The sequence below is a fragment of the Vanessa cardui genome, chromosome 14 (genome assembly GCF_905220365.1).
Source record: "Vanessa cardui chromosome 14, ilVanCard2.1, whole genome shotgun sequence".
NCBI classification, from domain to species: Eukaryota; Metazoa; Arthropoda; class Insecta; order Lepidoptera; family Nymphalidae; genus Vanessa; species Vanessa cardui.
The window spans coordinates 13,197,552-13,225,180 of NC_061136.1; the positions used below are offsets into that span (position 1 = coordinate 13,197,552).

The following is a 27,629-nucleotide window of genomic DNA, read 5'->3' on the forward strand; positions in this document are numbered from 1 at the left end:
ATTATTATTACATAAATAGTACTTTTGAAATTATAAATGTACATTCCATGATATTTTAACTTGTAGGTACAAACCGTAATAAAACTGCAAAACTATAAAAAAATATAATATTTTAGAATCAGATGCTACTTGTACTAAAATAGTAGTTATTTATTTTTTCTTGTAATTTAATTTAAATAATGTGGATACAGTTGTTTTATTAATATTTTGTACGACTTCTAACGACAACTTAGTCTTAGGTATTTTGAAGAATTATAAACATGAAAAAATATATAATTAGTAATTAGAAGCAAATAATCGATACATTGACAAGTGTAGTGATGTATATATGTACAAGTAATTGTAATGTGGCTAAGGTGAAACAAATTAGTTGGCCAGCAGTGAACGGCTTAAATTTTATTTTTAATAGTGCTTTTTAACGGAGTACCCGATGTATAGCGGCATATTTATGTAAATAAGTCACTAAAAAGTTTCGACGATCGTGTACAAAATTTCAGTATATCAGTATTTTTAGTCTGTATGTAAATAAGAAACAGATGTTTAATTAAATATTCAAAAATTAAATACTATTTTCAATGTACTATTGTTTTTTTTCTGTTACCCTAAACTGTTTATGCGCTAATGGCAAATACTAGCTTAGGTTTGATAATGATCGTAGGTACTAACACCAGAAGCTAGAGTTTGTCTTAGTGAGCTAAGTAAAGCCCGCTTAAAATGTTGCCATGATTGCAAACTTACCAATTTGCGAATTGCGAGTCGATAAGTAAAGCTATTTTTATTTATAATACATGTAATATAAAAAGGCGCTTTGAAAAACGCGCTGCACTTTCTAGTATAAGTTTTATGTATATCATAATCGTTGTATAATATTCATTACAGCTTTTTAGATCAATTATATAGTTCACAGTAAATATACTTCTTAATAGTGATAAATTTCAAGAAGTCTATTAATTACCCTTCCATAATCACTATTTGTTTGTCATCAATTTGTAATAATTTAGCTTCAAAAATGGGATTTAGAAATAAAACATCGAATGCGGTAAGTTCCATTTATTACCATCGAATTACGCACCTTAAAACTAATCATATAATCATTTAGCTAAAACTGGCTTGTCAGAACTACTACTAAGGGGTTAATACAACCAAATATTTATCTATTTACGTTTTAACACTAGGATAACTTGACGCTAAATCAATGGAATAAACAGTTTTATCGAAGCTAATGGTATTTTCTATGGAGTTGTATTATTAGAACTATAAGATTAAATAAATCCCCTATCAGTGCTCAAACGTACTGCCGGCGCGTTGGTTAGCAGAAACGGACTCGATCGTCCTTTCCATGTTCAATTGATAATAATTTAACTTCCAAATATTTATTAACTAAATTCTTGGCAATACTTTAGACAAAGATGATCCAAAAATATAAGCGAGACAATATATATAATATCAGTCTGATGTACATTGTTCAATTGACATGTTTATTCAATAAGGAAAAATGATTACGAAATGGAATTTAATATATTCTATTATTAAGAAGATTTTTTAGAAAATAATTATGTCTTACGCAAATAACGCTTAGAAAGCCTATAATTATGTAAAAAATTTGAGAAGCCAGTTTATTATTCGGAGCAAAAAATTTACGCTCAATGCGAAGCTTTCCATACTAAATATCGCAAGCCGAATTCACTACTTTGCTTATCTAACATTAAAACTGACTAGACGTAAAAAGTTACGACATAACACACTATGCCATCATTTTTACTCCGAAGCGATGTGATCCTTTATAACTATAATATTATGAAAAATATACAAATATGCGTTTGGTAACCTTAAACAGGTCATATAGGAATATTTACAATGATAAAATACCATAAGAAATAGTACAGTAGAAAAGCTCATGTTTTCATCCCATAAATTCTATGGTAGATATTCTTTGTTGCTGAGAAAACGGAGCGAAATTTGCTTCTTAAACGGTATTTCATCTGAATATATTATAATAATGAATATGCCAGTTCGTATATAAAATTGTGACGTTTAATCATCGTGTGATACTTACAACTACATTTTGATTTATTTTTTTATTAAATATTTTCGTCCCCACGGTAAATAAATGCAACCGATATACAAAGTAAAAAGTAAAATAGAACAAAAAAAATCGTCTTACAACGAAAGCAAATATTCCATAAACAAAATAAATACTCGGACAAAAACCGTGCACATCATTAGTGCGAATATCTGGAAGTGCAAGATTTGTCCAAACACATTCACAAACCATATAATTGAATTACAAATCATCCTTATTCGATTAAAATGAATTATTCCTAAGACGTTCTTATATTCTCTGTTGATTATTGCTGTTTAATCAATGGCGAGCGTATTATTGCTAATTTATAAAGTTGCATAGTATTCCAACGTTAACAAGCAAACGTTGCTTGCCTAATATTACAAATTGCACGAATTGAAAGTAACCCAAACACAATTTTGGGACGGTTACAAATATAATTCAGCGTTCCGTTCACGAGCACGATGCGACTTGGCCCCCGCCCTTGCGTAAGAACGTTCTCGGAGCCGTCGGTTTCTTGCCGACACTACTTTGGCTCGCAGTCTTAGTCGGTGTCGACTTGGGTCTCAGGCTTGGAATCTGCGACACTCTTATCCCGATCGCCGACTTCTGTTTAGTCGCCGTGGAGACCTGACTCTGCTTCGGTTGGCCCTCGAAGGTTGAACTCCTTATCAGCTTGGGTGTTTCAGTCTTGTCGCTCTCTATCCACACTCTTTTATCATTCTTTGCTGGTAATTTCTTTGTTTGTTCGACTTTCTTCCAAAGATTAGCTATTTTGCTTTCCACTTCTTTCGTTTTCGACGACGTAACCGAATTAACGCTAGATGTGCTCCCCTGTCTGGAACCGCGAGCTAGCACAATCGTTCTTCCACTGTCGTTACTTTGTAAACTGTGATTGGAAGGTGAATTCTTCATTGCTGGTTCCGAATTACGCTTTGCGGGGGTACTTTGCTTCGACTGCTTAGTCGTTTTGCTCATTGAAGGCCGGGAGCGGTTGAATTGAGGTAGCCGTGATGGGGATGTATTAGCTGGCTGTTTCGTGGGGGAAGCGGCCGTTCCTGCGCGCGATCCAGTCGCTTTTTTATCAGGAACTGGAAGATCTTTAGCCGGCACAGAACTTTCTTCTTTAGTGAATGTGCCCTGTCTTACCAAAGGAATAGGTTTAGCGGGAACCGGTGGAATACTAATGGGCTTTTGAACTACTTTAGATGGTGATTTGTTTGGTACAGCTTTTTTAGGAGAAGTTGTAGCTGTTTTAGATGCAGTAGATACCCTGCTAGGCGTTTTGGCACTGGTTTGCGCTTTGGCAGAGCTTGCAGCAACCTTTGCTGTGGTAGTAACCTTAGGAGATGTTTTAACAGGTGGCGTCGCAGTTTTCTTTGGACTCGGTACGTTTCGTCTGTACGGTGATACATACAGTGCCTTTTTTCTGCCTCTTATTGCTTTTGGTGCTTCATGCTCTTTGTCACCAGAGTCGTTGGAGTCTAAACTCTCGTCTCTTCTTTCAGGTTTAAGTATTTTTGGCTTAGGCCTCGAAGAAGGCGTTTCGGAGTCCGATTCTGAATGCACCTTATCTTCTGAATTACTGTCACCTTCGTAGCTAGCGAAATCACTGCTACACGGATTTGGATTTTTATCATTTTGTAATGTACGTCTATACGACGCCGTCATCTCAATGTTTTTCAAGTTATTGACTACACACATATCTACTGACGCAGGGCTTTCGATAACGGGTAAATAGTTTCTAAAGCTTTGTGTGTATGTTTGTAGTTGTGTCGAATTTAATTCGAAATCATCTTCGTTGTGACCGCTATCTGCGTCTCGGAAGACATCGTCGTTTTGTCTATCATCGAGTAACTGCTGATGGTTTAATTCATTAGACGACAAGCTATCGTAGCCAGTGGTAGTTTCGACATTCTCGAAATTTGCATCTTTAGTGACGAAAGTCGGCGACGGAGGGATATCCTCACTCAACGTTCTGGTTCTAAATCTTTCGGCGTCTTCTAAACGTCTTTGTTTCAATGTTTTCTTTGCAGCTAACCGCTGTTTTAAACTTTCGATGTGCGGGTTAGGTTGGTCCTTAGATTGTGATGCTTCTTGAGAAGACGATAAAATGTTATGAATGTCGACCGTTTGCGTTTGATATCTCGCTCGATCCTCTTGTCGTCTCTGCTTTGCGCTAACCCGTCGTTTCGATTTAGGTTCGGATGTCGCTGTAACGTAATCATCAGATCTGTCACTTTCAGATTTTGTCCAAGTGACAAATTCTTCCGATTCTACTTTTAAAACGACATCGCTTTCTGATACGGTGTCAGTAATAGTGTATGTCTGATAGCGATATTTGGCCGCGTTACGTTTTTCTTTCGGAGTTAAGTGTTTAGTGTCACGTTGTCTTTTTGGAGTTGATTCAACGCTACTGATGTCCGACGGTAAAGGTGTACAATTTTCAGAACCAGAAGGTAGGTCAGTTATTACATTCAGAGTATTGGAAACGCAATCATCGTAAACCTCGTGGGCCGTTGTCGGTTCTACTTCTAACGTCGATTCTGCCATTTCATCAAATAGAGATGGAGGATTGACTTTGTCAAGATCATGGAAGACATGAGTGAACGTAGTGCAGAGAGGAAAATCTTGTATTGGCTGTTTAAAATCAAATATTATTGGTGTTTTACTATCTCTTATTTCCGCTACTTCAGATGCAATACTCGATACAGATATCATGCTGCCATCCATATCAAGATTTTCCATTTCCGACGGAGGTTTTACGTTGTCTAAGAAACTGAGTGGTATACTGTCCAGATGTTCGGAACTTCCTTGATGGATGGAATTGCTGAGCGCCCTTTTAACCATTAACGCAACTGGTAATGACTTTTTACGACTTCTTTGACATTTTTTCGATGTTTGAGCGGATGAGTCGTCAAAATGGCCTGAAGCGCTGAGCGACAGTAAGCTGCCTAAATTAGAAGGTGGTTTAACGTTATCTAAATCTATCGATGTTAAAGAAGTCATACTATTTTCCATGACGTATTGGGAGATTTTCAATTGAGCAGCCAAGCGCGCTGCTTCCTGCTCGATTGCGGAAGATATGATTGAATCAAATTTCGGCTCCCCGTCATCCACTAAGGAAGTAAAACTTGGTTCAGGAATATTTTCTAGTAAAATTCTATCATCTAATTTGCCCTCGTCGCTGTCTCCTATGTTTCCGTCGAGCTTATCCGTTAAGTCTGGTCTCGAGAATAAAATTGGCATTTCACTTTTTTCCAATAAGTCCGGCAAAGCCATATTGGCGTCTACGATTTCGCTTCTCATAGACGACACCATATGGACAGAGCCGCTTATAGTGGGAAAAGTGACGTCATCGGGACACGTGTTTTCGTTCCACGTGTCGTTGCTCTTCTTCGACACGTCGTCCAAATTAACTTGACCGTCGGTGCACTTGATGTCGGTCCACTCCAGCTTATGCTTGCTCTTCCTCGTCAGGGTGGCGGCGTCGTACTTCGGCCGGTCGTCCTCGTCGCTCCACGAGCCGTCCAGTACGTCGGCGTAGGACTCGTTGGAGCGGTTGAGCTCGTCGCGCTCCGACTCCACCGTGGTGTTGCCGGACTCGGGCGCCAGGCACTCGTTGGAGCGCTCCATGTCGTTGCAGTCCGAGTCCAGCGTGGTGTTGCCCGAGTCGACGGTGGGCAGCTCGTTGGAGAGGTCGAGGGTGGGCTCGTTGGAGCGGTGGAGGGCGAGCGGCGTGGTGTCGGGCGACGTGTCGAGCGCCGAGTCGTGCTCAGAGCCAGTGCTGCCTCGCGCGGTGGCGGCGCGCGCGCCTGCGGCCGCGAGTACCGCAGACGGCGCCGGGACGTTTTTTGGCTGCGAGCCCTCCCCGCCCCGCAGCTCGCCCGCCCCGCGCGCGATCACCTCCTCCAGAATGGCGCGCTCCTTGGAGTACTCGTCGCCGACCATCTTGTCCAGGGCGCCCTGGTGCTGCTTCGTGTCCTTGCGGCGACGCCTGTGCGACTCTCTCACTTCCAGTCGGTCGTCGCTTCGCACCCTCAGCTTGCCGTCGTCCCGCTTCTTGGGTTGCGGCTTCGACATGCCCATCCGCACGGAGCGCTCGAACACCTCCTTGTCGGTCGACCCGAAGGAGTCGTTGCTCAGGGAACTGAGGGAGTTGCTTCTGTCTAGTCGCCTCGGGTCGTCGATCCTGGCGGGCAGGCTCGGGGGCCCGTCGTCGTAGAACCGCGAGTGGCCCCTGAACCTCGAGTGGTGAGCGCCGGACGTCTCCCCGTGGTACGAGTACGGTGACCTGGTTACGTTCAAGTTAGCGAAATCCTGTTCCAACTTCTTTACCTTGTTTGAAGATTTGATGTGATAGGCGCCAGACGCAAGGTTCTTTTCAAATTCGGCATCTCGTACTTTCGGTCCTCGATGTGATATCTTATCGCTTCTGTCCAGTGATTTGTGATTTCGGCTGTGCTTAGCGGACTCCGGTTTCCTTTCGACGGAGTGTGCCTTACCTTTGTCGCTGTCCAGAGCGAACTTGGCCCGCGGGTTGACGCTGGAGAGGCCCGCTTTAACCGTCTCCTCGAATATTTCTCGGTCTGTGGAACCGAAGGAGTCTAGGCTGAGAGAGCTGAGCGAATCGTTTCGCGCCAGGGTTTGCGTGACCGGCAGTCTCGGCTTGTCCCGTTGCGTTTTCTCGAGCTGACGACTTTCATGTCTTCGTCCTGTAATACCTGGAAAGCAATTATTTCATAACATGAATTATCTTATATCTATGCCTGATGATGTTTTAATTATTTGAATACGAAGTCCCTTGCCTAGAATTTTATTGACACAAAAAATTGACAGTTTTGTACGTGTCGTCTCTATAAGCAGACAATATTAAAAAAAATCTTAGTCTTCTGAATAAAAACAAAATAAAAAATCGTTACCTTCAATGAGTTGATGGTCTTCAAGGGGAGGTGGTCTGGGTGGAGCTTCTGGGTGACGTACTTTTGGAGGCAAAGGGGGTGGACTTTGACGCGGGCTGCTGAAATATCATTTATATTTTATGTACATTTGTTATATGTAATACTTTTTGTTTGATGAAAAACGTGAACAAATTGAGATATTTCATTGTATTTATCTTACCAATCGCGGACATTCCTTCCGAAATCGTGCGACATCATGATAGTCTCCGTGGATGATCGCAAGTATGGCGGCAATGAACGCTGAAAACATAAGGTTTTATTCAAGTGCCATTAAAAACAAACTAAAACAAGTTTTTTTAAGTTGCAGTTTCAAGTCATAGAATAAAAAAAATACACTAAGGAACTTTACAAGGCTTTTTGCAAGGCGATATGTTGTGTCCTACCGGCAAACAGTAATACTTAGGATACTTAGGGTAGAAACGGGTTGAATACTTACATAAACGTCATCCCTAAGCGGGTAGTGATTGACGGAAGAAACGTCAGATGGCGGTCCTTTGTTCTTTACGACCTGTAAATATAATTTTGGACTAAAATATTTACGTGTAAATATCATATTCATATGTAGAAATGTTAAGAGGTAAAAAAATAAGAAACGTAGGGTAAATAGGAATGTCAGTAGTTCCTTACAATGGGCCAATGCTTCTATATATATATTTTTATACAGCTCTCTCGCTCACACTCATATGGGTAATAACTTATGTATTATGTATTTGGGCGTTGTTATTGACTGACTTAGCTAGCTTGTACAGTCAGAGTAAGAAAACCTTCGTCAGTTTTCAAATTAATTCCTTTATCAAGTCTAACTCTTAGAACATTTTGAATCTAAACATCAAATCATTGCGACACAATTTGTCATTCTCGATCGCTAAAGCAGATTATAGCCATACTGAGCAAACGAAAATATCTTAAGGTGAAGAACTTTATCTTACCCCGGCTGTACCTCAAAAACATCATATGAATATTTGAACTGTGTATGTTATTGTATTTGAAACGAATATATTAAGGGCTGGGTTTACAGTACAGTAGGTAAGGGTACGTACCTGTGCGATGCCTTTCTGTATGCACTCGTTGAGCAAGTCGCGGTCGCTGGCGTCGCTGTCGGTGGAATGCGCGCCTGTGACACACACATGTTTACACACACAGTACGAACGTTCACACACACAGTACGAACGTTCACACACACAGTACGAACGTTCACACACACAGTACAAACGTTCACACACAAAACTTATAATCTTTCTCTTCAAAAATATTATTTTGAAGAGCAATATGTTATCTGTAACTTAAATTTTTTGAGCAAATTCCAAAAGTAAGTTTATTTGATGGTAGGGCTTTATGCAAGCCCGTCTGGGTAGGTACCACCCACTCATCAGTTATTCTTCCGCCAAATAATAGTACTCAGTATTGTTGTGTTCCGGCTTGAAGGGTGAGCCAGTATAACTACAGGCACAAGGGATATAGCATCTTAGTTCCCAACGTTGGTGGCGCATTGACGATGTAAGGAATAGTTAATATTTCTTACAGCGTCATTGTCTATGGGTGATGGTGGCCACTTACCATCAGATGGCCTATATGCTCGTCTGCAACCTATAACATAAAAAAGATATAAAATTAAAAAAATGCCTTAATTTTATTTAGTTTCCTTTCGTTTTCTCACCTGGGTTAATATCATCGTTAGAGTTCGTAGCTGGTTCTTCCACTGGTAAACTGAAAAGAACGATTGTAACTCATTAACTTGCTTTTTTTATTAAGTATATTTCTTTTGGAACTAGTTTTATGATAGGCGTGACAAAAAGAAGATATTTTATTATTAATGAGTAGAATATTATTATATTCTTGCTATGAATTCTTTATTTATTTTAATTGATAACGCACGTAGAAATATGCAACATTTAGTTCTGGTTTTTTATATATAATGAGCAAATAGGTTTAATAAAGAAGAATGATAAATTGAAAGTAAATTTGACAACACAAATATTAGTGCATGACTGTGGAGGGCTAAACGAATCATAATACATACCCGTCATCGAGCATCTCAGAACATAACGGTTCATTTTCGGGCGGGGATATGTCGAGATCAGGGTTCGATTCTTGATTTATGTCTTCGAGTAGCAGCGGCAGCTGGAAAGTATATTAAACCGCTATTATGAACATTGTTAAAATATAGATTATCTTCATTATCATTACATAGTATAAAACAAAGTGATTTTGCTCTGTCTGTCCATATGTATGCTTAGATCTTTAAAATTACGCAAAGGATTTTGATGCGGTTTTTTTAATAGATAGTGATTCGAGAGGAAGGTTTTTGTATATAATACATGAACAATAAATTTAACAAACACTGATAATTTTAGAAGTTTCTAATATAATGTCGTAAATAAAAACATCTGTAGTATATTGAGTATTAGTTTTGCATCCGAAGTCGGGGCGGATCGCTAGTTTATCAATGTTTACCTTGAGCAGAGATGGCCCAGTGGTTAGAACGTATACATCTTAACCGATGATTGCGGGTTCAAACCCAGGCAAGCACCGCTGATTCATGTGCTTAATTTGTCTTTATAATTCATCTCGTGCTCAGCGGTGAAGGAAAACATCGTGAGGAAACCTGCATGTGACAAATTTCATACAAATTCTGCCACATGTGTATTCCACCAACCCGCATTGGAACAGCGTGGTGGAATATGTTGCAAACCTTCTCCTCAAAGGGAGAGGAGGCCTTTAGCCCAGCAGTGGGAATTTACAGGCTGTTACTTTACCTTGGGTTCGTCGTTGATGGTGAGGCTAGAGAGACTGGTATTGGCTGAGAACTGCGCCGGCGTGTGCTCAACCACGAACTGCGACGTGCGCTCCTCGAACACCGATATGTTGCGGGGTTCCACTGGAACATTCAACATACCATCACACATCGGTCTAATTGGCGAAAAGTTCCATCTCTTCAATATTAAGGTTATATATAATGGATGGATGTGAACGGATGTACAGGTAGAGGAAAGAAACGATGGATGGATTGTGTGAAAGACGATATGGTTAGAAGGAATGTTACTTGTGAGATGACGTCACAGAGAAGTATGGAAGAAGACATGCTGAGCAGACTCAAAACAAATTTGGGATAAGGGCAGGAGGATGGTGAATAATAATAATAAAACTTTTTATTTCTGGAATAGCTGATATAGCGTTAGTAAGACAATATTTTCTTATGAATCTAATATTGGTATAATTACAAAATTTGACAATGAGTATGTGTATATACTATTCTGTTTGAGTTTTAATAAATATAAGTATTAAAAAAAAAAAAACGAACGAAGACAGTTCATGTCCATATTTAAATATTTTTTTAGTAATACGTAATTATTTGTTAACATTCGTTGTAATTTGAATAAAGTATAAATATATTGCAACTGTGTACGATCGTCTTTATGCGATATGAGACTAGTAGAAATAAATTGGATTACTTAGTATAACACCAATTGAATGACTTAGCTGTTAGAAATAGGGTATCGTGTAAGTGGGCATTCCGGTGGTTTTATTATCACGTACAATATTTTGATCGAATGCACCATTGAGTTCCAAATATTTTTTTAGAAATATAAAAAATTAAAATATGTTTAATTTGGTTTGAAAAAAGCATTCGATTCGTGTAAAAGCGAATTATATTTTTTTTGTATTTTTTTAAACAATAATAACGTGAAAAATTAAAATCAAATCAAAATATACTTTGTTCAAATAGGATTTTACGAGCACTTTTGTAATTTCATTTAACAATTATATTGAGTGCCAGCTACCAGCATGGTACCGTTTCGGAGAGTAGATTCCACCGAAATGAACCGGAGAGAACCTCAGTAGTTACTCTTTTTAACATTTAATAACACAGCCATGTTAATTAATTACAATTATATATTATGTAATTTATCCTGCCTAGAAGTTAACAAGTATTAAATCCACGCTTCTTTATCGTCTGTGCAATCTCGTATTGAATAATATGCCTTTTTAACCAATGTATGTTTTAGAAATGATTTAAATTTATGTAACGGCAATGTTAAAAATGTCTGTGGAAATCTAACACTTATGCATAAGCAACGTAAGTATTCGTTTTAGTGGGTGTCAAAGCGTGTATAGGACTTGTGGTCTTTAGCCATTTAGATAAATCTAAGTGTGGCTGTGTACCTGGGGGCGGCGACAGCGCGGCGGGTGCGTAGGGCGCGCGCGGCGACTGCGGCACGCTGTGTCCGGGCGAGTCCGGGATCTCGCTCGGCGAGATGCAGCCTGATGTCAGCCGGCTGTAACACCACACACCCCTTACTCCTCGACATTTGTGGTGGAGACCCACTCGAGAGTGTGTTACCACTATATAGTCGCGAGCCATAGCGCGCAAACGCTATGTTCCTTGAGCCTATTACTCAAACTGAGTTATTCACTGTTCGAGCCGGAGTAAAAATACCCTATACTAGTGCCAAAAACATATAAACTTTTATTCATTCTATAAAGTTACGAACCCTGTTAGCACTAGAGACTATCTCAGATTCTCAGTAATCTGTGTGACAAATTAAGAATTTGACTTATTCTTAACGACGCGAGGTAGCCGGTTAGTGACCTTACAAGGGTTCATTCTAACCAACCCACTAGATGATGTCGAGGTCTCTTAAAAGCAATGAGAGTCATCGTATTTAGAATTTAGTCACGAAAGGTCACGATAAAGTACGCGAGCGACGCTTATATAGCAGAGCCTTGGGTGAATACTCTAGGGATACCAGTACAAATAATATGTGAAAGGGCATCTTCTTTAAACTGTAACACTTTACCATCTTAAGTGATTAGGCTCAAGATATAAATGTAATCTAATACTTTTGGAATTACTTACAACGGAAAAAATTTTAAATTTAGTTAAAAACTTAAATTATACTTTCTTTTGTATATACATTAACCACTATTTCGTTTAATATTAAACTATTGATTAATGGTTACGTACATTTCCTAAGCATAATTAAGATAACAACTAATTTATATTGTCTCAATTTCGAGGCCTCGGGTTCGTATATATAGTGAGTATAATTCGAAAAATAAAGTATAGTACGACACAAATTAGATGTAGCATCGGAAAATGCAATGGAATGAAAATAAAATCGATTAGTGCCGATTAACACAACAAATAGAAATAGCTCCCTATCGCGCCATTCGACGCTATTCGTCGCTGTAGATTCACACGTCAGAAAAAGCAAGTGCATGTACATCGACGCGTCAAATTGACGAATATATTCGATCATATGATATTACAAGTTATTACGTTTGTGCAAAGATCATATTCGCGTGAGAAATAAATATTGATAATTTGGGTTAGCGTACTCAATTCGGATGTGATCGGTTTTACGAATTTTGCCGATGCGACATCTGAGTTGTGTCGTACTATACAAGTAAATGAACACTTACCTAACTTCCGACACCACCGAGCCTTGGTCGTCTTGCTGCGAACACTCCGGCAGCGAGCCCAGCGAACTGGACCGCGAGAACATCAGCGGCGTGTCCTCTATGAAGCGCGGGGAGGACGTCCGCACCGACGCCGCCCCCGACGCGTCCTGCGGTATCGACACGGGATCCGTTGCGAATGTCACCGCTTTCAATCCTAAAACGTCAAGGTCATATTTTACATAACTCAAAAAAAAAAAAAAAAGTAAAGTAACAGCCTGTAAATTTCCCACTGCTGGGCTAAAGGCCTCCTCTCCCTTTTTGAGGAGAGGGCTTGGAACATATTCCACTACGCTGTTCCAATGCCGGTTGGTGGAATACACATGCGGCAGAATTTCTATGAAATTTGTCAAATGCAGGTTTCCTCACGATGTTTTCCTTCACCGCAAAGAACGAGATGAATTATAAAGACAAATTAAGCACATGAAACAGCGGTGCTTGCCTGGGTTTGAACCCGCAATCATCGGTTAAGATGCACGTGTTCTAACCACTGGGCCATCTCGGCTCATAACTCATACCATGGGGAAAAACCTAATCCTACTTTATAATAACGCGATATAAGTACCTTCTTTGTCCTTTCCAGAACTACTGGTACTCTGCTCCTGAGGACTTAGTTCCACGTTTATGGATGCTTGGGCATTCTTCTTAGCCAAGCTGTCTTCTTCGGTTGGCTCCCCCAGGCTACTCAGCGAACTAACTCTAGAGAAATAACCCGGCGTTCCTTCGTCGCAGTAGTTTACTGGTTTCTCGGGACTGATCATTCCCGAACTGAACTTCGTATCAAAGACGCCTCGCTTCTCAACGACCGGTTCGGACACGGATGCGGTCGGTGGCGTTGAAATAGCAATATCGTTGTCGTGTCGCGGGGGATCCTCAATGGAACAGGTGTCCTTTTCGTCCGAGTGGGTCATCGCTTCTGGGTGTTCTTTCACACTCGATGTCTTAGGCTTTCCATCTTTGCCAATTATACGGAGGTCTGACATTGACGTCGCTGTCGAAAATATAATTGGTGTTTCGTAAGGCGTGCCTTCTGTGGCAAAGTGTTTAATCGTGTCTTCGTGGACTGATGGAGCGGGAGGCTCGGATATGTCCGAACCGTTCTCTGACTGATGCTCCGCATATCGCAAAGAGTAGTCGGTTGGTTGATCCAAATCGGTCTCTTGGTAGTCTCCAAACGTATTCGGACTTTCTTTTTTGGTGTACTTTTTGCTTTCAGATTTAGGCTTCTCGGCCGGCTCGGGCTCTGTTTTAGTTTCTGAGTATTTTCTACTAAAATCTATTGGTTGGTCGCAAGAATCTTGGTCGACGTCGTAACCAGATTCTGTGTAATTTGTTCTCATATCTGTTGAGCTTCTAGGGGGTGGAATCGGTGGTTGTCCTGTGTATCGGAGGTAGCTAGAATCTTTCGCTATGGGCTTGCTACCTTTGAATGAATCACCTCCAGTGTCCATTTTCATTAAGTCCTTGCTTCTTGGTGTTGGTACGGGAACTTTGCCCGTGCGTGTGCCTCTTTCGAAAACGGAATCAGAGTGTGTGCTTGTAACGGAATCTTTACTTTCTGACCTGTTAACATTGTTGGAACTTCCTTCAGAGGAGCGCGATACGAGCGCTCCTTTTAATAAAGTGTTGCTACAGCTTAGATAACTAGCCAAGTGTGCACTATGACTAAGCGATATTTGTGACGTCAGAGAACCCATAAGTGGCGAACTGGATGTCATTCTATGTCTTTCTAGGTTCATTGCTATCTGCCTCTCAGTGGCTGTAAAAAGATTCTTCTCTTCTCTATTGCTAGTGGTAGGCGAAGTAGCGGGCTCAATGTTGTCACAAGTTTCAGCCAAGTTTTGGTCTAATTCTTGTTCGAGAGCCTTTTGTTTTCTGGCACCTAGAGTCGGCAGTGCAGGCAAATTCATACTCCTCGCCGTTGTGTCTAATGATATTATGTGTGTCTTTCCGGGTTTAGAGTTCAATAAATTTTTGAGAGCCGCGCTCGATCCCATTGCGATCATTTTGTGCTTTGAGTGTATTAAACTTCGAAGCATTGGTACTGCTCCATGGTCCCACAGAAATTGCTGATCTTGAGGGCACCTCGCTGACAGATTCCACAGAGTACCGCACGAATTGCTTACTACTGTTAGACTTGGAGATTTGAGGTGCTGGAGCAAGACACTTAAACAATTTCTCTCACGGAGAATTTGCCTGTAATCTTCACGCACTGCGATGTGACTGGACACGTTTCGCATTATGCCACCAGCGTTCTCCACGATTGCCAAAGTTTTTGTAGGCGAGTTATAGCTTAGCATATCTACGAGAAATCCCAAAGCTCCATCGACTGAGCATAGGGCAACTTTGTTCATAGAGCAATGAGCTGTAAGATTCCAAAGGGCAGAGAGAACGGATTTTAGGGTTGCTTCTTTTTGACATGTCATAGCTGCTTTTGTAAGTCCTTTTACAGCACCTACTTCTCTTAAAACTTGTTTGCTGTTTGTGTCTGCTCTCCATGAAAGGTTTCTGAGTACAGCTGCTGTAACCTGAAATGTAATAAAATGTTTTTACATATATTAAACGAATCCGAGATATAGTATATACTTCATAAAAACTGTAAACACTAACCTGTCGCATATCATCGTTCGGTGACTCCAATTGTTCGACCAGCGCTAACATGAAGTCTTTGAACGAGCATAGTAAAGATTTGTTGTTGCCGTCTCCAAAAGTCAAGTTAGTTAACGTCATACCAGCGTATTTTCTCATTGTCAAACAGGTATTGTCATCAGTTCTGCTTCCATGTGCTGCTTGGTCTCCACTCACCAATGCCGCTAGAGCTTGCAATCCTCCTAATTGACAAACTACATGACGATGTTCTTCATCAAAAGATAATTTCATTAATGCAGCCACACTTTGGCTAGGATGTTTAGTAACATCATCTTCTATGGCTTCTTTTCCTTCTTTTCTAGCTTCTACCAAATCTTCTAGTACATAACAATATTCTCTTACTTGTTCTAGTAATCTCCACACTCTTGCTTCTCGTCGACCAGCTTTATCATCAGTTTGCGTGTGAATTATATTTCGAAGAGCTTTTGCAGCGCGATCTCTAGTTTCTCTGGCTACTTTCGAGTGAATTAATTGAACCAATAATGGGATGCAGCCTGCTTGTCTCATTGCAATACAACTTTCAACAGACCTACTCATGTCTAGCAGAGGTCCACTTAGATCGGCGTTATTTTCAGGCGATAAGCTTAGTAAGGAAATAAGTGAGCATACACATTCCATTTTATTTTCTAAGTTCGATGAAGAGCGTGGCCCGTCTGATCCATTACTTGAGAAACTTCGTACACTTGCTGAATCATGACCCGTCCAAACGTCTCGTTCTCCAGGCCACGTCCCTCTATATAATTGCGAGGCTCTTTTATCGCGTTCGCTCGATCTGGCTGCGCTTTCCAACCCATAATGCAAGGTACTTCTGTAATTTGTTCTGTGCGGTCGGTCTTCTTGTGATGTATAGTTGGAAGATTGAGGTTTTGTTGTTCTTTTTGGAAGAGCACCAGCTTTCTTTTGCGCCTCATCACCCTCCCCCTCATCATCTAGGAAATTTGGGTTGGTAATATCACTACGTTCATCAAATTCATCTGGTGATGGCGAATGATCGAGAAAGTGTGGTTTAGGAATTCGACATTCAATGTTAGATTTTGACGGCAGGTGATAATCATCATCGAGAAAATGCGGCCGGCGTGAGAGAGAATCGGAATCAAGATTATCTAGGTCAAGAGTGAGATCGCGGTTGCGCGCTTTGTCGATCGGTTTCGGAGCTAGGTGTTTGGAATATCTGGGTTTGGTATCTTTTGGGTTCGGTAAGCGGCGCGCATCCGACGAAATTGGAGAAGAGGCATTTAGAGGTCTCCGAGGTTCGCTAGAAGTTGATGGGGTGCAGTCTTCGCTGGCGGATGGCCCAGAGTCAGTTAATGGTGAATTTGAAGAGTCCATACTGCTCCAAGGATCTACCATAACTTCGTTCTCCAACTGCAACAATAATACAAAGACGGTAAAATTAAAAGCAATTTTAAAGTCTGTATAAGACAACCGGCTTAAGAAAAATGCAGCCAAAATAATAAATAACCGTTAACCGGTCAAGGTCGACACACAAGCACATACAAGTATATGATTCAAAGATTGATATTTCGTTTTTGTAATTAAACAATTAATGATTTTAAGAGTATTACGAAATAAAATAATCTGGCATTTACGCATAATATCGAAGGGAACACTCGTGAGGCATCGTATTTTATAATATAATGGCATCAACTTTCATACAATACGTATTATGTTGCACTTTTATTCGGTGTTGTGTTTATAAGAAAGTGAATAATTCTCTTTAAAGCACATAGAAAGACAAAATACAAATTGAAAGCGGTTTGCTTTTAAGCTTAACAGGTTAATATTGGCACTCAAGAGTAAATTAAAGTAATCATGACTAATGCTTTATTGCTGAAGAGACAAGAAAACTGTAATGTCCATATAATCATTAAGGTTGCCGTCTTTAATGGAGAAAGTAGAGTGTGTTAGCTATCAAGCATTGCTTTATGTGCAATTTATAATTAAAATAAAACTCGTGTATAGAGTGCAATGCATTGAAGCCTAATGTGGCGCAATTTTCTAATTTTTAATACATTAAAACGACGCTTTTCAAATGCGGTTAGCAACTATGAGGAAAATTATTATATTACTATATAACGTGAGGTGATAATAATATTACTTATATGCTTTAGTAAGTAGACAATGGACAGTGGCGGACGAATGCACAATAAACGAGGCATGCTAATGTTCCGTTTCCAACACAATGGCTCGGCGCCGACAAATGGCGTCGGGAAACTGACTAATTGGATCCAGGTTCTGATAAGGTTTTTTTACTTAGCATTCGCATATACAATGTGCAAGTAAATGACAATAAATCCTAAATGGTATTCAAAATATTTATTTAGCTTTGCCCTTTAATATATAACGTAATCTTTCCTTGATATTATTAAATAAGACACATTATGAATATTTATGTAAAAAGGAAACACGGTTTTAGGTATTTATGACATCGAACGGAAATGATTCACATGTTAGTAAATGTTTACACGATTATGACCATGACGCTAACTACAAACTTACCAAATCGCTATCATTAGACGTGGTCGCGTCATCCAATGGGTTTCCATTTTCTACGTCCACGCCGGAATCGTTTGGATCACCTCTTCGTCTAACAACTTCATTCCTGACAATGTCATGAAAGTTCCTCAGAGAACTGAAGTTGAAACGAAGGTCTGTCGTGAAATCGTCGTACAATTTGAATTGGTTTGCATTGAATTCAGTGTCGTTGTCTAATATGTCGTGACTTTCCACAACGTTAGAACGGTTCGAGTTCTTGTTGGTAAACATCACTTTATAATAATCACGATTCATTATTTCACTATTAATTAACGTTCTTCGAATTTTAAATTAAGTTTCCGTTAATTCTACTTTTCATTTTGAATTGCCTGTTCGATTATTTAAAAAAGTTAGGAATGATTTTGAAGCAGTTGCGTCGAATGCCGGTATAACATGAATGATGAATTGGGTACGGCCGTAGTAAACTTGGCACGGTTATCTAACGCAAGTAAAATTAGTTTCGTATCAAAATAATGATAACGTCTCTCACATGGGATGAATACTAATTACTCAGACACTTTTTTTACGTCGAAGAAGATATTTCGTTCATTTTGTTCGTTCATTCGTAAATTTATTGGTCGTGTTTAAATTAATCATCGTTTACTTTCTGCTTTAATTATTGAAACAATTCAAGCTTGTAAAACAACTTAGCATTTAAATATTCAAATCTAAATATTTGGAACCGAAGCGGACTAGCAGTAACAATTTGGCATGGCATTGTATTGATTTGAATATGAAATCCGAAAATAGTTGAGATACTCCAGAGCACTACTGCTCTAATATTTGAACGGGCCTTAGAGCTAATATTGTAAAGAGATCATTACTCTCTGCCTGCGTAACAATAATAAACATCTGACCGTTATAGTTTATACTCGTTCAGAAATAGGTCACAGATATTTATCATATTTTGTAAGTGAAACTTTGTTTGGATACTTAGTCGCCCCAATTGAACTAGGTTTATTTCAAGCGCTATTTATATCACGCGTGGGTTACTTTCATTCAAGAAAGATAATTCTATGATGTCTAGGTTATTTGCTAATTTAGTCTAATATTTATATTGTAAAGAGAAAGGAACTGTATGTCTGTTTTTAGTGTTAGTCCAACACGACTAACTCACTGAAGCTATAGAAATCAATTTATCACAGCTTTGGATAGCACATATATTTTCAAGATGAATTTCTGCAAGAAGTCCTTTGTCTGTTATAATAGATCTGACAAGACGAAATTGGTGTTGACAAAATATTATGAATGAGTTTCACGCATTACAAATGCATGATGTCATCTAAACTGTTTGTACAGTCGTGTGACAGTAGGTGATAAGATTTGCAGGTTTTAGAGTTTTGCGCTGAGGGAAAAACCAGCATCTGTCGTATAATATTCAGCAAATTTATCCACTGGGCCAACGTGTCTTTTTTTTTATAATATAGGACAAATGGGCCTATGGTAGATGATGGTAAGTGGTCACCGCCCATAGACAATGGCGGCGTTAAATATTTTAACCATTTTTAATAACTCCAATGTCCAACCAACCTTGATAACCACATAATATACCTTGTGCCTGTAATTACACCGGCTCAATCACGCTTCAAAAATGTGGTGAAATCAACTATTTTTTTCTATCATTAAAATTTTTAGGGGCTTTGATTCCTACTTGCTAAATATATTGTTATCACATTCTCATTAAAAAAAATGTTGAAATTTATAGACCTATTTTGTATTGTCGTAGCAACATCAGTTTCGTTTGTTAATTAAATATATCTGCAATCCTATGGTTGTAGTGGCTGAAAAGTCACTATTCTAACATCAAAAGTATACCTACAGCATTGCGGAAAAACATCTAATTTGAATAACTTTCGCGAACTGCACGATCGTCAATTTCTCAAAGGGTATATCTTTTCCCAATAATAAGAAGCGTTCAATACAAGGAAGTGCATCCGCCGATTGTTTGAAAACATTCAAAGTTGCGTGCATTCTCATAATTATAATATCGTTCAGCCACATGTTACACACATCAACAGCGAGAGGGACAGATGGACGAAAATACATTAAAACTCGACGTCTCCGAAACTATCTTCTGCTGGAGGTTTACGATGGAACGCTGTTCAAGGTTCTATTATTTATTGTCGGAATACTACTATCATGGTCTAATTACATCATGTAACGTTTATTTTAACAGTACGACCTCCATGGTCGAGTGGTGTGTACGCCGGTTTTGATGGGTACCTACGCAACTTTGAGGTCCCGGGTTCGAATCCCGGCTGAGTCGATGTAGATTACCATTAGTTTTCTATCTTGTCTTGGGTCTGGGTGTTTGTGGTATCGTCGTTACTTCTGATTTCCATAACACAAATGCTTCAGGTACTTACATTGGGATCAGAGTAACGTATGTGATGTTGTCTCATATTTATCATATTTAACAGTTTTCTATGATTTTCTTTACATAAACATAATATTTAGTGTTATCAATACTTTGTACTATTGTATTTTGGCATAGACCACTTAGTTACGAAAGTTGGTGGCGTACTAGAGATATAAGGAATGGTTGACAATTTATGGCGGCGCCATTGTCCACGGGGAGTGGTGATCACTTACAATCGAGCAGTGAAAATGCACACCCGATAAATCCTTTAAAAAAGCAAAAATTACATTTCTGCATTACATTCATCAAAAATCACAACGAAGTTAGACCACTAGTATCGATAGCGAATTCACAACTACTCAAAAACTTCATTTTATCTTTAGTTTGTACTCTATATATATCTGCGTTTCGTCAGAACATATAGTAGGTATTATTTTATTCACGGCCGGTAGGTAACATTTCCGTAGCGCCGCGAACTCAGTTATTACAAGATCCCTTGACCTGAATCCGACGTTCTGCGATAATTCGATGGCCCTTAAACTTTCTTAGATTTTTAAGTGGCTTCAGATCTCAGTTTTTATGTCTACATATCTAAAACATCGTAAAAATGGACTAGATATTTTAAACGTATAATCTTAATATATTTAAGAATATAAGTAACATTATATAAAAACATTATATTATATATGTACGATATCACCTATATATATATATATATATATATACAGTAGGTACATTTTGTAAAAATAAAAAAAAAAAAAATTTAAGTAGACTTTTACAAGCACTTTTGAATCGTCATTTAAAAATTAAGTGAAGCTACCGCCGGTTCGGAAAGTAGATTCTACCGAGAAGAACCGGCAAGAAACTCAGCAGTTACGCTTTTTCATCATTTAAAAAATATAGTCATGTTAGTTAAACACAATTATATATGTATGTAGTATATCCTGCCTGGAAGTCAACAGGGACTAACTCCACGCTTTATATAATGTGTGTCTTATTATAATTAAAATGCACTAAAACCGCAGCAACCGATGTAATAATAATAAAAGCTTCCGTCACACAGCGAGGTCAATGAACTGACTTACATAATAGACAGTGAAACTAAAGGTCGTTGATTCTAGTGATCGCATTCAATTAAGTTAAGTGCAGGTCAGCTGAGGAGAAGCTATTCATTTCACTAAAAATTACTGGCTTACGTTATGTAGCGTGCGAATAAACACACAAGCTCTAATTGTAACTATGTTTGTATTAATCCCATAGCCGATTACTATTTTTTCAATTCACTAAGGCTTTATTATTCGCTAATAAAAGAACGAAACAATACTATTAATATAATCATCACTACACAGTATAACATAAATTCGCTTTCTCTGTCCCTGTGTCCCTATGTATGCTTAAATCCTTTAAAACTACGCAACGGATTTTGATGCGTTTTTTTTTTGTTTTTCGAGAAGGTTTTTGTATATAATACATGAACAATATACTTAATAAACTCTGATAATTTTAGAAGCATCTAATGTGATGTCGCAAATAAACAAATTCTGCCGGGGCGGGTCACTACTTGTATCATATACTAGATATGGTATACTAGTTGTACCCCGGGACTGCCTTCGCGTTTTAAAAGTTAGTTTTCAAGTACTAGGTTTTAAAAATAGCTTATGTTCTTAATTGGAATTCTAATTTGCTTAATAGGAAATTTCATCAAATTCAGTTTAGTGTTTTAGACGTTTTAGACGAACAGAAATACAGAAAGAGTTACTTTTGCATTTATTATATTAGTATCGATTATCCAATAAATCATGATTCCAAATTTAAACACTCAATTTAGTTCGGTTTAACTGAATACAGAAATACAATGAAATAAAACCGAACAAAACATGAACACACCAATGAATGAACATGAGCCGTGAAAAAAATACACAGAGTAGGAAGTCAAAGAGTTATATTTAGAAGATCTGACTGAAACTGAACACGGGTAAATTTAGACATACTGACATGTATAAAAAAGGTTTTAGTATACGAGACGTACACAAACGTACATTAAAACATTATTCTTAGATAGAATACAGTCGGAAAAATCAACAGACTGACGATAAATTCCTTTATACCATATAGAAGCATTACACATAGCAATCGAAGTCAAAGTAGGAAACTATCAGCTTTTCGAAAAGACTTTCTTTCGAGAAACTTTGATTCGAGAGGAACCAAAGAAACAAACTTATGGGGATTCTCATTTATCACTATGGATACCAAACAATTACAGTAAAGTTTTTAACGTCATATCAACGTTTACTTAAACCGACCGCTTACGCGCTTTCAACAATGAGAACTAAGATACTAACGTCTCTTGTGACTGTAATTACACTGACTCACTCACGGTTCGACTCGGAACACTGCCAAAATATTGCTATTTGACGCTACAATAATTTATGACTTCAATCAAAGATGGATCCTAAGAACTTCTTTGATAATATACGTAGCTATATTCTATTAAATAAGTATAGTCAAATAGCACTCTGGCAAGGGATGAATCGACTAGTTTAAATTTCGAACAATTAATTTACAACGAATAAAGATTTTTATATCGTGCATGCGATTACGATACGAAGGTCACACGCTCAAGATTTATAGCTGAAACGTAAAAACGAAATCGACAACAGCAAGAATATAATGCGAACAAAAGTAATTCTTTCATCACACAAAGCCAGCCATTAGATACATGAAAGCAAACCGGGCACTTACAGAAAACGGTGAAAGTGATGTTATGGAATTTTGCGATGCACCCAACTATTATGGTAATTGGAGTGAAATGCGTACACGGCGTGGCGCAAGCGTGATAGATGAGTTCATGCTCAACCCTAAGGTAAGTGAATCTTAATGAGAAGCAAAACTATTATTCAATATGCACACTAACGTGTAGCGGCCCGTCCCAGCTTCGCACGGGTGGACATAAGTATTTTTCTATATATGTTTTTGTTGCTCTTTTGCTGACATGACATGTTTAACAATTGCCGTCCTATTTTAACTTATTTAGACTTAAATAAATACCTACAACTCCCTTATGAATTCTTCCGTCTATCAGTGAAAACCGTATGTCAATCCGTACAGAAGTTTTGGAGTAAATCGCAAAAATACAGACATACAGACAGAGAGACAGACGCGGCCGGGGGGACTTTTATAATATGTAGTGATAGTGATAGTCGATGTATTCCATTCGTAAGCAGCCAAATTTGAAACTCGTCTAATTTGAATACAAATTATTATGAGCTCTGATTAATCTTAACACATTTTAATGTTCTTGCCTGATTAATAATTCAATTAGTTATGTAACTTAATTGCTGGAAAAGAGTAGCTTTATTGAGGTTATTTAAAGCTTGAATCTATGTTTGCATATGATAATTATAATTTAATTTAATCTTGTAAAATGACTAATTAAAACTCGCATGAACCTACTTGAATAATGTATATTCTGATTTAATATGATCATAGTCAACATATTACGTGTATATAATAGAAAATTTAACTAAATAAACAGTTTAAAAAAGAAGCAAAGACGGAAAGTGAAAGTGAGATACATTAAGACAATCATTCATTCGATCGAAAGATCGATTGAATTGCGAACAATACGCTGTTATACTACGACACAACTTAGATGTAGCATCGGCAAATTCAAAAGAACCGATTACTTGTCAATTTACACAACTAATAGAAATAGATCCCTATCGCGCTATTCGACGTTATAGATTCTTGCGTCAGTTCAACCCGAGGAAGCAAGTGCGTATAAAGCGACGTGTCAAATTGGCGAATATATCAGGTCATACGATATTACAAAGTAATATCGTTTGTGTAAAGATCATATTCACATAAGAAATAAAATATTGATAATTTGGGATAGTGTACTTAAATCGGATGTGATCGGTTTTACGAATTTTGCCGATGCTAAAATGCTAACATCTAAGTTGTGTCGTACCTCTGCGCCGTCGCCGTCGTGACGAAAAGAAAAAGTTCATTTCGCGCGAAACGTCATGTCATATCGTTAGGAATAACGTTATATTCGTTACTTGCTCTGTTTCCTTCGACCTCGATAATTGTTTAAGTTTAATTAATCTTTTAATTTTACAAAAAATAATTGCTTCAAAATAACCCACATGAAATTCGCTACGAGTTCTTTTCACCCACATATTTGAAAAATGTGTACACTGCAAATGCAAAATAATGCTGTAGGTTAAGTCATTATTAATTATTTAATTAGATTTTTAACTGTTCGTTTTATCATTTAATATCATTAAAAAGTTTCGATCAAGTATTTTATTCTTTGATTTATAAAACTTGATAGATTACCAGAAAAACTTTTATTCTATTTTAAGATTGTAGTCTCAGAAGAGACAGAAGCCATATAGTATGTTTTAATGTAATAATTGCTTACAATGCAAAAATAATAATTCCTAGACTCTAATGACTGTTGATTTCTGAGTTCTAAATATAATTATTTACAATTTAATAAACTCTTAAAGAAATACAAGGTGTAAAAAGTTTGGATCATAATTAAGTACTGATTATTTTAAAATAATTGTTTATGTAATAGCACAATTTTAGCAATATAGTCCTAATCGAAAACGGTGGCTAGTGGTATCAAAACATAACCTGTTTTTAATATGGCAACATTTTGTAATAAGGAAACTATGAGTTGCAGCGCGCTATACGCAATGACCCTATGTACTTATCTTGTTCTTTCACGTTTGACAAGTAATTACATCAATATATGCCTATTACGTGATTTATCTTGATTCATATATCATAGCTAGTAGAAAATATAGATATATCACGATGATTATGATATGATATGATTATTATCTAATATATTAAAAACTGTGATAATTTATTCGTAATGTTTTTTTATTATTTCTCTTATTGACATTTGCATTAATAATTTATCAATACTAATCATATATATTTGATACGAATATAATTTTTTTTAAACAGATTTTTCTATTGATGGAAAATATGTCCTATAATAACACATACATTATATTATTTAAGACTACATTTAATTAGGAGACATACGAACGATTCCAGATAAGTTACTTATTAACAAACGTAACATTATCTAACATTCCTAACCGATGAAACGAAATTACTACAGCGAGGCAGTGTTGGGCAAATTTTAATTGCAATTAAAATTAAAGATTAACAATTAATTAATTGTTAATTGTTACTACTACAGTTAACAATTAATCAATTGTAATTGTGGAAAATCACAACTAACAATTATTTAATTGTTAACTGTATTAGTAACAATTAACAATTAATTAATTTTTAATTGTTTTGTTAATTTTAATTAAAAATAACAATTAAAAATACTGCTGTAAAATATAAAGACTTGAGCGAAAACGACGACTTGAAATGTTTTTGTTTTATACCTACGCTGAAGAAATATTTATTAATGCAACTTTATATTATATAATATAAAAATAAACACTTTTTTTTCTGTGGAAAGAGACATTTAGAAAAAATAAGCTTAAAACTTAGAGTCTTTGACCACATTTTTATTCGTCTGAAGTCTAATACTTATAGCTTAATTTTCCTAAAAATTTACTAATTACATTTTGATGTATAAAGTTAATTGTTAGTTTTAATTGTTTTATAAAACAACTAAAAAAGTTAATTGCAATTATTTTAATTGTAAGTTGCAATTGACATACGTTAATCAAATTAATTTAATTGCAAGGTGCAATTAAAAGTTCAATTGCGATTAATTTAATTGCAATTGATTTAATTGCAATTAATTTTTTAGTCAATTAACAAGATAATTGACAATTGATTAATTGGTGCCCAACACTGCAGCGAGGACCACGTGATTAGCATCTTGAGAATACATTGTGAGCCTGAGAACAATGGCTGCCATCCACGGCTGTTACTATTGCAGGTTCATTTTTAGAAACAAGAGTTCGCTTTAAATTACTTTTTTAATGTATTATGACTACAAATGTATAGTACGACACAACTTAGAGGTAGCATCGGCAAAATTCGTAAAACCGATCATATCCGAAATAAATACGCCATCACAAATTAGCAAATAGTGTGAAATAAGCTTTAAATTGTTTGTTTTAAAGAAGAGAAGGCAGCTAAGTCGTTTACAGGATGTTATAGGTTTACTTCTAGCAGATCCGCGCAGTCCAACACGTTTTGAATTTTATTGATCCTCTCCCTTATGTCGTAGCATATTATTTGGTATACAACCTTTTCTTAAATAAAGGTCTGTTTAATATAAGATTTGTGATTTATCAAATCAGACTGGAAGAGACCTATATTAACGATTTCAAAAAGTTTGATACTATTATCCAACATATAAAATATATTCATACTAAAATTAGTATTAAAAAGTGCTCTCGGATCCATTTCAAATAATTTCTTTGACATAACACATTTCAATATTAAAAAATTAAATTCAATCAATAGCCTAAAGAAAAATGTTGCATAATAAGTGTTGAAGAAAAGTAAACCATTTTGAAACCAGAAGGTAATAAAAGAGAAACTTTGATACTGATTTACGATCATCGCACATCTTAATGAGTAGTGACAACAGAACTAGAAACCTCCACAAAAAAGAAAGAATAATGTACCGAGATTCCAGTTGGATTTTATTTTTCTTTTCACTGATGAATTACCTTTTTAATTAAAATAGGTAAGTGACCGGTCGTATGATTCATCTCATGCTAATAGCAATTACTCTGGCATGCGTAACGTTCAAACCAAAACTTAACATACCTTATATTGGTAGATAGTGTATGCTCTAGTTTTACATACATTTTTAATTATTGTATTGATATACGCCTTGCTAGAACCTATGAGCTCGCACAATGCCCATTATTACAAATATTTAAATAAAATATATTAATACACGTAGTCATTGTTTCTTTGTAGAAGAAAATACAGGTACGAAATCAGCCTTTGGTATTTCGTTCGTGAAATGTTTAAAACTGAAATAAGAAGATACACTACTTTGATACTTTTCTTTAAAAAACATGATTATTATAAATAATGTCACTTATCACTTACTGACATTTCACGATCGTGACTACGATACTATTCGAGTCTTACAGAATAGTTACTTCTATATGAGTAAAAAGTTAACTAAGGAAATAATGCTAAGCGGTTATATAAAGCAGGGTAATAATTCACATAGACATAACGACATAATATGAAAATGTGAGAATTCACAGATCTAAAAGTAAAAACTAAAACAATGAGCTCGTGTAACACGGATGGAAGACGAAATCCCAAGACATATAATATCTGGTGCGTTCAACGTAATATATTAATACTCATAAACTTTATATGAGTACATTATATTTTATTTGTATACTAGCTGTGCCCGTGACTTTGTGAGCATTTGAATTTAACAAAAAATTATTGTTGTAGCCGAAGTTACTTATTATTACATCAGCTCTCTGCCAGTGAAAGTCCCGTCAAAATCGGTCCAGCCGTTCCAGAGATTAATCGGAACAAACACGACACAGAAAAATTATATACTATATATGTACGGTTTTAAAATTATTTACCGTTTTTATTATTTTAAACATATATATATACCGTTTTTATT

At 37.1% G+C, this 27,629-nt stretch overlaps 1 protein-coding gene across 1 annotated transcript in view; it reads right to left on the reverse strand.

Annotated features, from left to right (window-relative positions):
• Window positions 1-1,035: 1,035 nt before the first annotated feature.
• LOC124535279 (adenomatous polyposis coli protein-like) overlaps window positions 1,036-27,629 on the reverse strand; it is a 75,875-nt gene continuing 49,281 nt past the window's right edge. Inside the window, exons 5-17 of the mRNA XM_047111440.1 lie at window positions 17,632-17,996; window positions 15,094-16,497; window positions 13,049-15,011; window positions 12,448-12,640; window positions 11,188-11,300; window positions 9,780-9,901; window positions 9,044-9,144; window positions 8,681-8,730; window positions 8,064-8,137; window positions 7,460-7,531; window positions 7,184-7,263; window positions 6,985-7,079; window positions 1,036-6,786 (exon numbers count right to left, since the gene is read on the reverse strand). Of these exons, the coding sequence (XP_046967396.1) occupies window positions 2,516-6,786; window positions 6,985-7,079; window positions 7,184-7,263; window positions 7,460-7,531; window positions 8,064-8,137; window positions 8,681-8,730; window positions 9,044-9,144; window positions 9,780-9,901; window positions 11,188-11,300; window positions 12,448-12,640; window positions 13,049-15,011; window positions 15,094-16,497; window positions 17,632-17,922 (8,829 nt within the window). The 5' untranslated portion in view covers window positions 17,923-17,996 and the 3' untranslated portion in view covers window positions 1,036-2,515. The remainder of the gene's footprint in view (window positions 6,787-6,984; window positions 7,080-7,183; window positions 7,264-7,459; window positions 7,532-8,063; window positions 8,138-8,680; window positions 8,731-9,043; window positions 9,145-9,779; window positions 9,902-11,187; window positions 11,301-12,447; window positions 12,641-13,048; window positions 15,012-15,093; window positions 16,498-17,631; window positions 17,997-27,629) is intronic.